This window comes from Notamacropus eugenii, chromosome 1, assembly GCF_028372415.1.
Source record: "Notamacropus eugenii isolate mMacEug1 chromosome 1, mMacEug1.pri_v2, whole genome shotgun sequence".
Lineage (NCBI taxonomy): Eukaryota > Metazoa > Chordata > Mammalia > Diprotodontia > Macropodidae > Notamacropus > Notamacropus eugenii.
The window spans coordinates 587,096,045-587,109,686 of record NC_092872.1 but is presented as its reverse complement, the minus strand read 5'-3'; the positions used below and the strand labels follow the sequence as shown (position 1 = coordinate 587,109,686).

Sequence of the window (13,642 nt, the reverse complement as noted above, 5' to 3'; positions counted from 1 at the left end):
CATCATCTCTTCACAACTGTCAAAAATTTGAGTAGGCCACTTTTCTTTGCTACTAAGCTATGACCCTCTAGTTTTCTGCCATAATTCTCTTTTGAGTGCTTCAACTGGTTATGTTATATTTGTCATACACTATACGTATGATACTAGGTGCAGTGTGCATTTAGCAAATAAAGGGCCTGTATTCACTTTCCTTTTCTAAGTTAATGTCATTTTCTTTTAGTCCATGGCACATTGATCCATCTTTTAAATACAATAACTACTTAGTGACACTAAAATAGTGTTATATAAGTAGAGTCCAAGAATCGTCAGTGATTTGATACTTAAGTTCTGAATGTTCGTTAATTTTCCCTTGACTCAATTTTGAAAGGAACAGAAAAGAGAAACAAATCATGATATTGAAATTCTGAAGGCATCCCAATGATACTGTCTGTATGGATGTCCACAAATTCCATACCAACAAAATATTTTAAAATGGGTATTCCCACATTATTCTTAAGAAAAGTCAACTGGAGATTGTTTTACTCAATGTTGAGTTATGGCAAAGATTAGAAGACAGTCACACAAAGTCATAGAATTATACAATGATTGAGTTGTAAGTAAAGATAATGTAGCCTAACCCTTTTGTTATATTCTTCATTGTATATATGTATATATCTTGTTATATTCTTCATTATAAATCAAGAAACCAAAGTCCAGGGAAGTTATGACCTGTCCATAAAAGGCATTTTGGGTTGGAGACTCTTTTCATGGAAGGTTTCCTATGCTGATTTGAAAGAAAAAAAAGAGAAAAATCATTCTTCACTGATGAGAGTCCTTGAAAAGCCTTATTCCAGAGTTCTTTGAAAAGAGAATATAAGATAGACAAATAAATAAACTACAGATTAAATTACAAATATTAGAGATGTTTAAACTTGAAATCTGGTGCAGTTTTTTGATTTCTGCAAGAAATTCATAACTTTTAAGCCTGTAATGCTGATCCTGTGGCAGAACAGAGATGGGACTTATGAAATGAACAAAACCCAGCCTTTGCAGTGGTTTCTCTAGGCTGGGTAACTGACAAGAATATTTGACAGTAAAATGCTGGTGGTCCTCTTAATTTCAGCCATGATCAAAGTGTTTAAAGCTTAACTTTCCTTTAGTTGTACCAAGTTTTGTTTATTTGCAGTTTGGTTCTGTTTATTCTGCTTAAAAGGAGATGTCCAGCCTGCTCTGACTCAGCTGATCAGCTTTTAAGCTGTTCCAATCCTGAATGACAGGTGTTTAGATAAGAGTTGGTTTGTTCTCTCGCCCCAGTTTTATAGTACACTGCAGCTGGCACAAATTACACAGGAGGAAGAATGAGGCTTGAAGTTTGACAGCATAAAGTCAATATGGCATTATTATTTTTTTTTAAAGTAGTAAGTTCAAGGCCAATGAGTAGTTAATTATTCTACTGTACTCAACAGTTTTTACGCATAGGACACACTCCTGGTTGTTGCCTTGCTTATACTCTGATAGGTCTTAAAGAAAATCAGTCACTGACAAGAAACTATAAATGCCAGATTTGCAACTTTGTAGTAGTATGTGAAACAACCAACTTCCTGGAACAGGTAAGGGGAGGGTATATATGGAGAGGTTGACAAGGCCTTGACCAGTCAGCTGGACATAAAAGCCACAGTCAGTTTTTTTTTTAATGCAAATTTTTAAATTTCAGTTTTTGAAAATGTATTTGTTGACAGGAAACATATTTATTTCCTTTTTTCTTATTATTCTTTTGGCTAAAATGATATTATTTGAGGGGAAAGATTAAAGAGAAAAATTGCTGCCTCTGCTTTTCCTGCCTTATTTGTAGCAATGCTGTTGTTTTTCAGGTGCAGGAACTACCATTTCATTCAGTTTTTCTCACTTTTCTGTTATTATCCCCTAGGAACCTCCTTTCTAATTACTTGAGATTAGGATCCATTAAAAATTTACTTAGGAAAGATTCTGCTGAGCTAACAGTCCTACTGCATATAGAGTAAGATATCAAAGGTAGTACTTTGGGAAATCTTTCTCCTCCCTTAGTAAAATAAATATAAAAATATTGCCTGGATAGAATTGCATTTTTGATGTAAAGTCTTTCTAAGCCAAACTATGAAGGGGTTAGTGGTCCCTGTGGCATCATAGTCTGAATGTGACAGGAATGTTCTATGTATTGGTGGTCCCTTTAGCCATTGTTAGCTCTTTTGTGTTTTTTAGAAATATGGCTTATATCAGATAATTCAAGTCATAGCTCAGTATACTCTATGATTAGATATGAAATGTCTTGAGAATTCATGCCAAACTACATTACAGGGTAAAATACCCTTGTCACTAGAGGTCTTCAATATATGGTAAGCAAAGTTTATAAAAAGAACCACTTTAAGTTAATTCTTCCATATGCTTGCCTCCACAAAGCAGGCTGAAAAAATTCTCACAATATCAAACCGCATCTAGAGAAGCAGACATGAGGTAGGGAAAAGTTTCCTAACAATTAGAGCTATTCAGAGATGGAATAGGCTGTCTCTTGTGGTAGTAGGCTCCCCCTTGCTAGAACTCTGAAAGTGAAGAATGGATGATAATTTTTGAGAAGTAAGGAGGAATTATTGTTCAGATATTGATTGTATTAGATGGTCTCTGAGGTCTACAGATTCAGTTTAGATATTAAGCACTTACTGTGTTGAAGGATACTGTGTTAGACAGTGCAAACAAGGCAATCTCTGTTCGTAAAGATCTTAGTAATATCCCTTTCAACTTTGATGTTCTCTGTTATTCTGTGCTTCCAGTTATCTGACAATGAAAGTTATCCCATAGATAATCAGATCAGTACCTGGTAACTTGCTAGAGCAGTCCCAAGCCAGATTCTTTGTATAGACTTGTCATTGACTAACTTGTCAGGGTATAGTTGTGGAGTATGAAGGTCTTTTCCCATCTGTCAGATTTATTTATTTTTTTGTCGCTCAGTTGTTTCAGTCATGTTTGACTCTTCATGACCCCATTTGGGTTTTTCTTGGTAAAGACACTACAGTGGTTTGCCATTTCCTTCCCCAGTTAATTTTACATATGAAGAGCTGAGACCAAAAGGGTTAAGTTACTTGCCCAGATGCACACAGATAGTAAGTGTCTGAGACCACATTTGAACTCCAGAAGATGAATCTTGACTTCAGGCCTGGTACTCTGTGCATAGCACCACTTAGTTGCCCCATATTATTTATACCACGATTAGAATACCCTGGTCATTCACGTACCTAAAGATGCCTTCTACTAGAATGAGGATTTTTTTCCATGCTCTTCGACTTCGAGGCTGGCCGTAGATCACAGCTTCTCTTAGTTTCTTCTCTAGATTTTGCATGTCTTTAAATAACAAGCAAAAAAGAAATGATTTATGTTGAGTGAGATGGAATTTTTTGTTTTAGATTCAAGCTTAAAAATATATTTTCTGAGACTAATGTTAGAATCATAATTAAAAAGACACATTATTATTCCCCCTTTTAAATAAAGAATAAGGACAAGGAAGTAATAGTGTTCTGTTATTAAGTTCTTCCTTATAATAACGATGATATTGATGATAATAACTAGCATTATATAATGCTGTTTACAAAGTACTCTTTACATATATTATCTCATTTGATAAGATTTGTGTTTTAAGGGTACTGGGAAGGCTTCTCCTTAGCTAACATCTTCCTCTCCCATGGATTAGTACTGGAAATCCTATAATTAGGGATTTATTCCATTTTCTTTCTAGACTTCATCTCTCTCCTAAATACCAATTCTGCCCTACCAATTGCCTTCTGGACATCACCACCTGGATTCCTCAATGGTATCTCAAGTGCATCATGCTCATTATCTTCTCCATCTAATCTTATATTTAATTGTTCCTGTTGAAACCACTGCCATGTTTCTAGTCATCACCATAATTTTCTAACCTTGACTCTTCTCTCTCTTCCCACTTCCCTCCAATTCAGTCAGTTGCCAGGTCTTGTTATTTCTACTCTACAGCATCCTTCATATATTTTCCATTTTCTTCATTTATAAGACCAGCCTTTATGAACTCTCATTTCATTCATTTATATTGCGTTATGTCCAAACTGCTAGATGTATCCCATCTTCTACTTTTGTGCCTTTCTGTAGGTTGGCCACTAGACCTGGAATACATTTCCTGTTGAGATTACCTTCCATTTACATGTTATATTTCGTGTATATAATAGTTGTGTACATGTTCTCTCCTCCATTAGAATAATAACTTCTTGGAGATAGGGACCATGTTTTTGTCTTAATTTTTTTTATCCGCAGTACTTGGCACAGTTCCTGGCATAATAATAAGTGCTTAATAAATTCCTTTGGACTGAATTGTTATCTGACAATTTTTTAGTGTAAGGACTTCAGAGTGGCTTTTATTTACTTTGCACTTATTACTAATGATTTGGAGCAATCTTTCACCTTTGGTAATTTGCACTTATTTTAAGAGCTTTTGTTCCTATCCTTTTCAATCAACTTATGCATTTGGGAATAGCTCTTGGTGTTTTATACATGTTTTTCATTGCCTATATATCTTGAATATCAGATCTTTATTAAAGATGTTTGTTTTAAAGATTTAATTTCTCCCAAACAGCTACTTCCCATCTTATCTTGAATTATTTTGTTCATGGAAAAGCTTTCCAATGACTGCTCTCCTGCCTCCTTATTATCTCTCAGATAAAACATAAACCTCTTTGTTTAGCTTTTAAGGCCTTCCCAACCTGATCCCAAACTATCTTTCCAGATTCATTATACATTATTTCCCGCTTCTCATAGTCTGTTATCCAGCTAAACTGATGTTCTCTCTCTTTCTCACACAGAACAATCTATCTTCTTTCCCAGTGCCTGGAATGTACTATGTACTCAAGTCTGCATCATAGATTGCCTTTCTTCCTTCAAGATGCACCTCAGGCACCACCTTCTATATAAAATCTTTTCTGATCCCTGCACATGCTCTCCCTACTGAACTACCTTGCATTTAATTACTTTTCATTTATTTGTATTTATTATTTTTACATATACTCTTTGCATATTTATTTATGAATGTTTTCTTCCCTAATAGAAGGTCAACTCTTCGTGAGTAGGTATTCTTTTTGTTTGAATCTCTAGCACTGTACCTGGCATATGTTAGGTGCTTAATAAATACTTGTTGATTGATTGTTAACATGGTAACAGAGGCAGAGTCACATAGAAAAATTCATCAAGGAATGCTAGACTCCCATAGCTATACTTCTGTGCCACAAAGAGATTCCACTTAGCTTACTATTTCTCCTTTCCTTTTTAGTCAGTCAGCTCTATTAAACAATATCACATGCAAGGCATTTCAGCAGCAGCCCTTGTTCTATCAAATTTTATATGGGAGGTTAATGCAGTCTTCAGGAACTGCTGCCTTACCGTCTCCCACAGCTCAGCTTTCATGTCCATTGTAAAAAACCTTCCTGTTCTAAAATTTTATGTCTGTATTAATAAGGAGTATAGAATGATGACAAATTATCATTGATATACTCTGAAGCCAAAAACATTTTTAATGAAAGAGCTTAAACTGGATGGCTTGCTTTTTAGCCCTGGTATTTTTTTTTTTTTTTAAGAAAAACTCTGGGAAATGTGAGATTCACTTTTCCTTTACCTCTACATTTTCCCCCTTTGGTTGCAAGAATTGAATAAAAGATAAAAGCAACAAGGCCACAATATGTGTATTTTATAGATACTTCTATGCTTCTTTGAATTTCCAGAGTCTTCTCTCCTTGCAGAATTTAAAACTCCAATTTCTTTTGATTCAAGACCTTGATCATATTTTAAAAGGCAGAAATCCTACTCCATTGGCAGTCTTAGCCTTAATAAAATGTCCAAGAGCATTAGCATCATTGTTCTTGTGTTGAGGTAAGGGAGAGGTATTTAAAGTGCTAGGAGGAAGAAGCATCTGGCCATAATCTGCGACAAGATATCACAGGTCACATTTTAAATGACGGTAAAAGGAGACACCCAACAAGAGTAAAATAGAAACACTGAAGCCAGTTTTCATTATGATCAAGGCTGGCAATCACCTCTTGGAATTGATGTTTATAGACTCTAATATCAACTGAGGCAAGGAGTACATTTATAGCTTCTTAAGATGAGGCTCAATGATGACTCTATTTTCAGTGGACATTGCCAAATTTGGTCTTTCTTTTTTCTTTAATTACAGCTGGTCCTTGGAATAGTGCCCAGTTTGTGGAAACAGTCCTGGAAAGCTAATTGATGAGTGCACTAGCTCCTTCTGAAAGGAACTAAGCAGAATTCTCCTTCCTAACTTCCACCATCCTCTCATTGCCAACGTGGATTTTACCTTCTCCTCAGTGTTCATCTTTTCTCTCTCACACCTGTGATTTCAAGCTGTATTTTAGACATGGGAGGTGGGGACTTAAAATATAATTGTGATACCTGTTTGCTTTGCCTCACACACTCAGAGTTAGGTTTCTTAAATTGCCACATACTTTTTTGTAAAACAATATTCAAATACAGATGTTCTCACTGCAAATTTTGTAGGCTAATACTAAATTCTCTTCAAGTGAGAGATTTTTCAGTCATTCTAGAATGACTGTAACTCGAGTAATTGTCACATCCAGAAAGCACAAGTTGTTTAGCTTTTTGTTACCTTCCTATCATAAGGTGTGTGCTATGAGTCTAGAAAAGTAAATCTGACTTCAAAGGATTTAATATTTTCTAATAATAGTCATTCACATGGCTTTTTAGAACACTTCAGGATTTTCAGAGTGTTTTTATAAACATCTTTGTGAGGAAGGCAGTATAAATAGCAGCATCCCTATATTATGGAGCTCTGAGAGGGAAAGTTATTTATTCAAGGTCAAGCACTAAGAATTGTCAAAGTCAGAAATGGAGCCTACAGCTTCCTTCTAGTATTTTTTTCACTACTCTATGCTTCTTCAGTATAATATAGAATAAAATAATAATAACATAATGCTAAAGACAAATAATAAATAGAGCATATGGAATTTTATTTCAGCAAATTGAGAAACAAACTTTAAATCTAACTTGCTTCATTAGGAATGCACAAGGGACAGTGACTTGGGAGTACGTGAGAAATAAATATGAAACAAGCTACCAGATGTCATGAAAGAGATTGCTGTAAGTCAGTGTGGAAGACTTCTCTCAAAATTCAACTTTAGATTGTTTTGCAACATGAATATTCTTATTTAATGAACATAAAACATTGTTTGTATAGTAACAATTCTGAGTAGATGCTTTGAGCCTATGCCTTCTCTCTGAAGATTTCTTTTTCTGGGCCAAAACTCCATGCAAATGCATCCATCTTGGGGAAAAGACCACCCAAGTAAAGCACTTCTGCTACCCATATTTTATGGTTACATCTTAATAGTGCATATGTCTATATATGACACACATGATACTAAAGAAAAGCAGCTTGTGAATAAGGAGAAAGAGTCTTTGCCCCAAACATATTAGTCCCTTAGTACAGGAGTCATTTCTTTAATATGCTAGTATTAGAACTTGGCATGCTCTTGTACCCTTATTTTAAAAGGAAATAACTTTCTTTTAGGAAAAGATGAATGACAGTGCATAGTAACTGTGGTAGTCCCTTACTTACAGATTCCTATTTGTGTTGATCCAGTGACTCAAACAATATCTTTTCCTTTCCTGCCCATAAATTGAGGATAGTATTATTTTCCTTCCTCTTCATCTTCTTTAGTCTACTGATTTCTGGGACCAACTATTCCTCCTCATACAAAGTCCTGGATGAGTCTAGGATGTGTCTGAAAAGGACATTACATAACTGCACTTACAGAGATTGGGCATTTGATCTGCTGAAGAAAAAGCAGTAGGAACAGCTGCTAACAATTGCTCTTAAGGGTAGCTACTTCTCTCCCATTCTAAGACTACCTGTGACCATAAGTCAGAATAGACTGGGAATCTGGGCTAGTGTGTTTAAACTAGCCCTCATACTGAATATCTGATTGTGCTGTGAGGCAGTAGAGAAAGAAAATCAGATTACAACTCTGTGTTTCAGAGCAGCGCCACTCTGGGAAGTCTGGTTATTTGTGTGGCTTTCCTTGCACATACCTTGTCTCTGTGGGTATTTTTCTATGTCATGTTTCCCTGGGGAGAGACTTATTTGGTAGCACATGATGTGAACATCTAACAGACTTTAAGGCATTGCAGAAGCTTCAAGCTTCAAGCAGTGATGATGCTGCATCACAAAGTTAGTGATGACTGAATTTGACATTATCTTCTGAGCACTTGCCTATTGTGCCAGGGGTGTGCCAGAGGCTAATGGACCTCAGTAAGGGCTGGCAATGGATAGGGTGAAAAGAGTAATTAACCTTCTCTTCATCACTGCTCAGGGGTCTAGCACCTCAGCCTTTCTTCCACTCCTTCCTTCTACCCCTTCCTGCCCCAAGTGTTTCATTCTGCTTTTTGTCCTAAAACTTCTTCTTCCCTAATTCCTGTGATGAAATGCCTAAGCCAGTTTGAATTTGATTTTCCTCTGAAATGTATATGAATCTTCAGTTCTTTGCTTAGTACTTCCAAACTTTATTAGCATATACACATAGCTTTCTAAGATCTAAGTGAACAAAAAGATGAGAGGAAAGGGAAAATATAAAAGGCCTTTTAACCTTTATCAGTGGAAAGGGAAGTTCCATAGGTATGGTGGTAAAGTGCCTGATTGAGGAGTAAATGTTTCTGGATTTTTTTACTGGTAGGAGACCCTACTGTTATAATGCTTATGATAATAACTTACATTTATGTAAGTCTTTGGGATTACAAAAATTTTTATATGATTTGATCCTCAGAATAATCCTATGATCATGGTAGATCAGGTATTATCCTTATTTAAAGACAAGGAAACTAAGGCTCAAGAAATTGCAGCTTTCCCAGATAAAGTATGTCATCTCTTCTTGTCACAGTGTTGCTTTTCATTATATGCTGTCTTGCACACCATGTTTTATTGAGGATATTGACAAGGTAGAGTATACCAAAGGAGAGCATCCAGGATAGTGAAGGGCCTCCAGATCATGATATAATGAGTGGTCAAAAGCACTGTGAAGGTTTAACCTGCATGAATCTTAGTGGGGATATAACTTTCTTCAAGTATTTGGAGGGTTACCATATAGGAGATAGAATAGACTTGTTTTGCCCTAAAGGGCAGAACTAGGGATAATGAGTGGAAATTACGAAGAGATAGTCTTGCTGTAAGGAAGATCTTCTAAATAAGTTGAATTATCTAAAAGTGGTGGATTGCCTTAGAAAGTAATGGATTTTCCCTTACTAGAGATCTTCAAGTAGAGTTTAAATATCTCAAAAAGAAGGAATTCTTTTTGAGGTATGACTTGGATTAGATGAATGAATGAATGAAGCATTTGTTAAATTCTTACTTAAACTTTCAAGGTATTGGGCTAAGTACTGAGAATATAAAAAGAAAAGTAAGAAAGTTCCTGATCTCAAATAATTCATGTTTTATTGGGGGAGACAATCTAAATGGAAGACTTTAGCTCCAAGTCAATACAGAAAAGTCCTGTGATCCTTAGAGTACAGAGGCAAAGCAGATCATAATGCTTCTTTAATATCATTTCCATTGCTAAAGTTCTATCAATTTTTGAAGGCGAACCATTTGACAGTGCCAGGTACTTTGAAGGTAGTGAGCTTTATTTTCCGAGTCTTCAGCATTTGTGAATGTAGCATCTGCAGGAGCAGTAGCCAACGTGCGTTTTCCCAGGGATTGTTTCTCAAGATGATGGCTGAGGGTGCTGGGCTATCAGTATTCTAAAGTTATTCTAAAGACTCTTAAGTTCAGGGACCTCAGCTGTCTCCATCAGGGTCTGAGGGAAGATGGTGTTCAAGGTTGACCTGCATGGCACATGTTGTCTTTTATCTCTCCCTCAGAGTGCCCTACCCCTCATCTAGGCTGGACTATCTGCCCTGTGAGTGGCAGTTATTTGGCAGTTAGTGGAGATGACTGGTAGCTTCTCATAGTAGTTGTTTCTTTGGATGATAGCTGTGAAGGCTGGGTTGGATGGGTACAGAGGTCCCTTCTAACCCTTAAATTTTGGGCCCTAATTTATCTTGAAGTTCTCAATATTCTAATCAAAGCCATCCAGCTCCAGGGTCAATGACCTTTCTAGCGTATTATTATTATTACAATCTGGAAACTTCTCCCTAAGTTCCTCAGATTTGATCCTGATCCTTACTCCCCAAATCTGCAGTAGGTAAGGAGTATGAAAGAGGGAAGGTACTTAGGAAGGAGGCATGAAGGAACATTCCAAAGAAGTCCAAAAGCAGTGTGTCTGGTAGGAAATGAAGAACTGTGCCACAGAATCATAGATTATAGATTTGATCCAGAAGGGACCTTAATAGTACACCCAGCCCCTTTTATTTTATAGATGAGGGATCTGAGCTCCAGAGCCATTGAGTAATTTCCTAAGGTCACATAGCTAGTGGTAGAGTCAGGATTCAAATCCAATTCTGTCTCGGATCACAAGGTCAGTATTTTTACATAGAGTTGTTTTTTTTTTTTAACCTCATAGTTTTTGGTTGCAGTCACCAGATTTTTATCTAGGTGTACTTCTGCTTCAAGCAAACTTAGGAGATATAAATATCATTTACACAATAGAAAACTTGTTATTCTTCACCTTACAAAAGGATTAACAGTAGTGAATCCGCAGTTGTATTTTGGAAAGAATATTGGATTTGGAGTTAGAGTGCTTCTTGACCTTTCTTGGCCTTTATTTCCTCAACAATAAAATGAGAGGGTTAGAATTAGGTGTGAAAGGTCTTGTCCAGCTCTAAATCTCTGGTTCTGTGATTCTAATACTACCTTAAATAGCATTCTTCTCTAGGAAATTTAAAATGTTTAAATTTAAAGAAAACTAAACACATTTTTTTTTTTTTAGAAAGACACATATTATATAAGATGAGATCAGGTAAGTCATTTCTTCCCCCTTTCTCCCTACACCATAAGTAATTTGGGCATTTCAGAAATTTCTTTGGTCAGTTTTTTCCTCCTTTCAGTCATTTGGGTGTTTTGATAATGGTGATGGGTTTTTTGGGTTTTTTTGCCTTTCCTCCTAAAGATCCCTTCTAAGTATGAATCATGATCATTATAGCTCTCCCTACTCACTCCAGGATGTTAGAACCACATATGAAGTATTAGAGTTTAGTTCTAGGTTCCATTTTTGAGAAATAGATTAACAAAATGAAAAAGGTCCTTAAACCATGCTTCTTGATGGTCAATTGAAGGACAAAGGTATTTAGACTTGAAAAGACTTTGGGAGAAATATGATAGCTGTCTTCAAGTGTTAAATGCTATTGTGTGAGAGTGAGATTAAATTTGTTTTGCTTGGCCCTGGAGACCAGAACTAAGAGAAATAGTGGGAGTTGTTAAAAAAAAAAAAAGAAGAAGAAGAAGAAAGAGAAAAAAAGATTTAGACTGGATGTAAGGCAAAAACTTCTTAGTAGACCTATTCAAAATAAAGTGTTCTGACTTATAAGATAGTGGTTTCTCCCTTACTGGAGGTCTTTGATGTTGTTGTTGTTGTGTTCATCCTTTGTTTTCAAAGAAGACCATGACATCAGAGAAATGATCACATGACTGGCATTTGACTTTATTTTGAGGGAGGGAAGGCTGTGCAAGGTCACCAGCCTCACTTTCTCCTGCTAAGCTATCTGGATCTAGTGACCAGAAATTCATTAGGATGACTGGAGATGGCACTGGAGATCTTTAAGTAGAGGCTAGATCACTGAACATTTGTCTGGATGTTATAGAGGCAATTCTGGTTCAGGTATGATTGTGCTAGATGGTGTTTGTTATCCCTTCCAATTCGGGTTCTGTGCTTGTGACCTAGAAAATTGCCTATTGCTGACTACATTCTTTCCTAAATATGTCTTACATTCTCCTCTTCCTCTTTATTTCCATCTACCACCACCATCCTAAACAGCCTTCCCCATTCTCTGCCCCGTAGAAAATTATGGAAAGATCAGACTAGCATGAAGACACTCCTTAATTGCCCATGGGGTACATCAGTCATGTCTAGAGTTGCCAGGTGACCAGCAAAATAATACCTCTGTCATAACCAGTTCAAAAACCTCAGCACAGACAATTCAGATAAGAAATAGAAGTTCATTTAAATTGAGGTTTTTATCTCTTTAAGCAGAATTCCTAACAGCTAGAAGGATTTAAAAAAAAAAAAAGCATACCAGAAATGGGGAAAGCCTTTCTCTTTGTTGTACTCTGTGGGAAGGGCTGATTGTCTCCAGTAGGTGTCAGTCAGTAATACGTCAGACCAAAAGTACATGATGGCATGGTTTTCCAAAGAGGGCAAACAAGATAAGCAAGAAATACTTGCTTTTGGAAATGGGTTGCGTGGAGATTTGGAGAAATAGTCAGCATATTTCAGTAAGTTAAGAATGCCATTAATTTACTTATGTACTCCATCAAGAGGCAAGTTTAAGTTAAGGAAACACTTCATCATAGAATTAACTGTTCATTTTCTGAAGTCTTTGACCCAAAGAATGTAATCAAAGAAATTTGTTGTTTTATTTGTTTTGGATTTCCTCAAGAAAGATTCAGAGAACACTATAACAAAGAAGCAACCATGGACTTTTGCCCATTTTGAGAGAATTTTCGAATATAGATAATAGGTATGAAACAGAATTTATTGGGAGGTGAAGCCAAGATGGTGGAGCAAAGACATTTTGCCAGCTAACATTCCACTCCAAACAACTTTAAAATAATTCATCAACTTGAATTCTGGAGAAGCATAGCAAACAAAATGTCTGCGTGAGACATTATTCCAGCTCAAGACAACTTAGGACGGTGGAAGGAGAGATCTGAAACACTAGGGTAAGAGCTTTCCAGGAGCTCTTGTGACAGCAATGCTAGCAGTGGACCTTTGAGACAACTATGACAGCAGCAACTGCATCTTTAGGAATTCTCATCCCAGAGACTGTAAGGGGATAGGACAGTTGGTTGGAAAGAGAATAAAGAGGACCCTGAGCTGGCTGGGCATAGGATCAGGTGCTGTTTGGCAATCCATTACCCATATACAATTCCAGAGTAGAGGAATGGCTGTATAGCAAGGAAGAAGGGGCCTGGTTGTAGTTCCAGTTGAGAGAGGAGTGCTACCATTTGTGGTTGCAGAGGAGCAGGGACCCTTACTGGATAAAGACAAGAGGGCAGATCAAGAGATCAGTGACCACACTTCTCCCCAGATCACATCTCCATGGAAGCACTGAATGAAAACTTACAGACTCCCAGAACTAGATTAAAAGACAGCAGCATGGGAAACAACTGAAGCTTGGGACAGTGCCTCTCCATCTGTAGGTGAGCAGAGCCCAACTTTAACATAAAGTTCCTAGTCAAGAAACAGGCTGGAGAAATGAACAAACAAAAACCAAAAAACTATTGTGACCATAAAAAACTACTATGATGACAGGGAAGATCAACACACAAACTCAGAAGAGGACACCAGTGTAAAAATAGATACAAGTAAAGCTTCAAAGAAAAATGCAATTTAGACATAAACCCAACAAGAATTCATGGACAAATTAAAAAATAGGATAAGAATGGTAGAGGGAAAATGAGGAAAAGAAATGAGTGATACAAGAAAATTATGAA

The 13,642-nt window shown here is 36.6% G+C and overlaps 1 protein-coding gene across 1 annotated transcript in view; it reads right to left on the bottom strand.

Annotated features, from left to right (window-relative positions):
• The window catches only part of SPTLC3 (serine palmitoyltransferase long chain base subunit 3), a 199,602-nt gene that overhangs the window by 64,086 nt on the left and 121,874 nt on the right, over positions 1-13,642 (bottom strand). Inside the window, exon 7 of the mRNA XM_072634471.1 lies at positions 3,246-3,351. Coding sequence (XP_072490572.1) covers positions 3,246-3,351 — 106 coding nt within the window. The remainder of the gene's footprint in view (positions 1-3,245; positions 3,352-13,642) is intronic.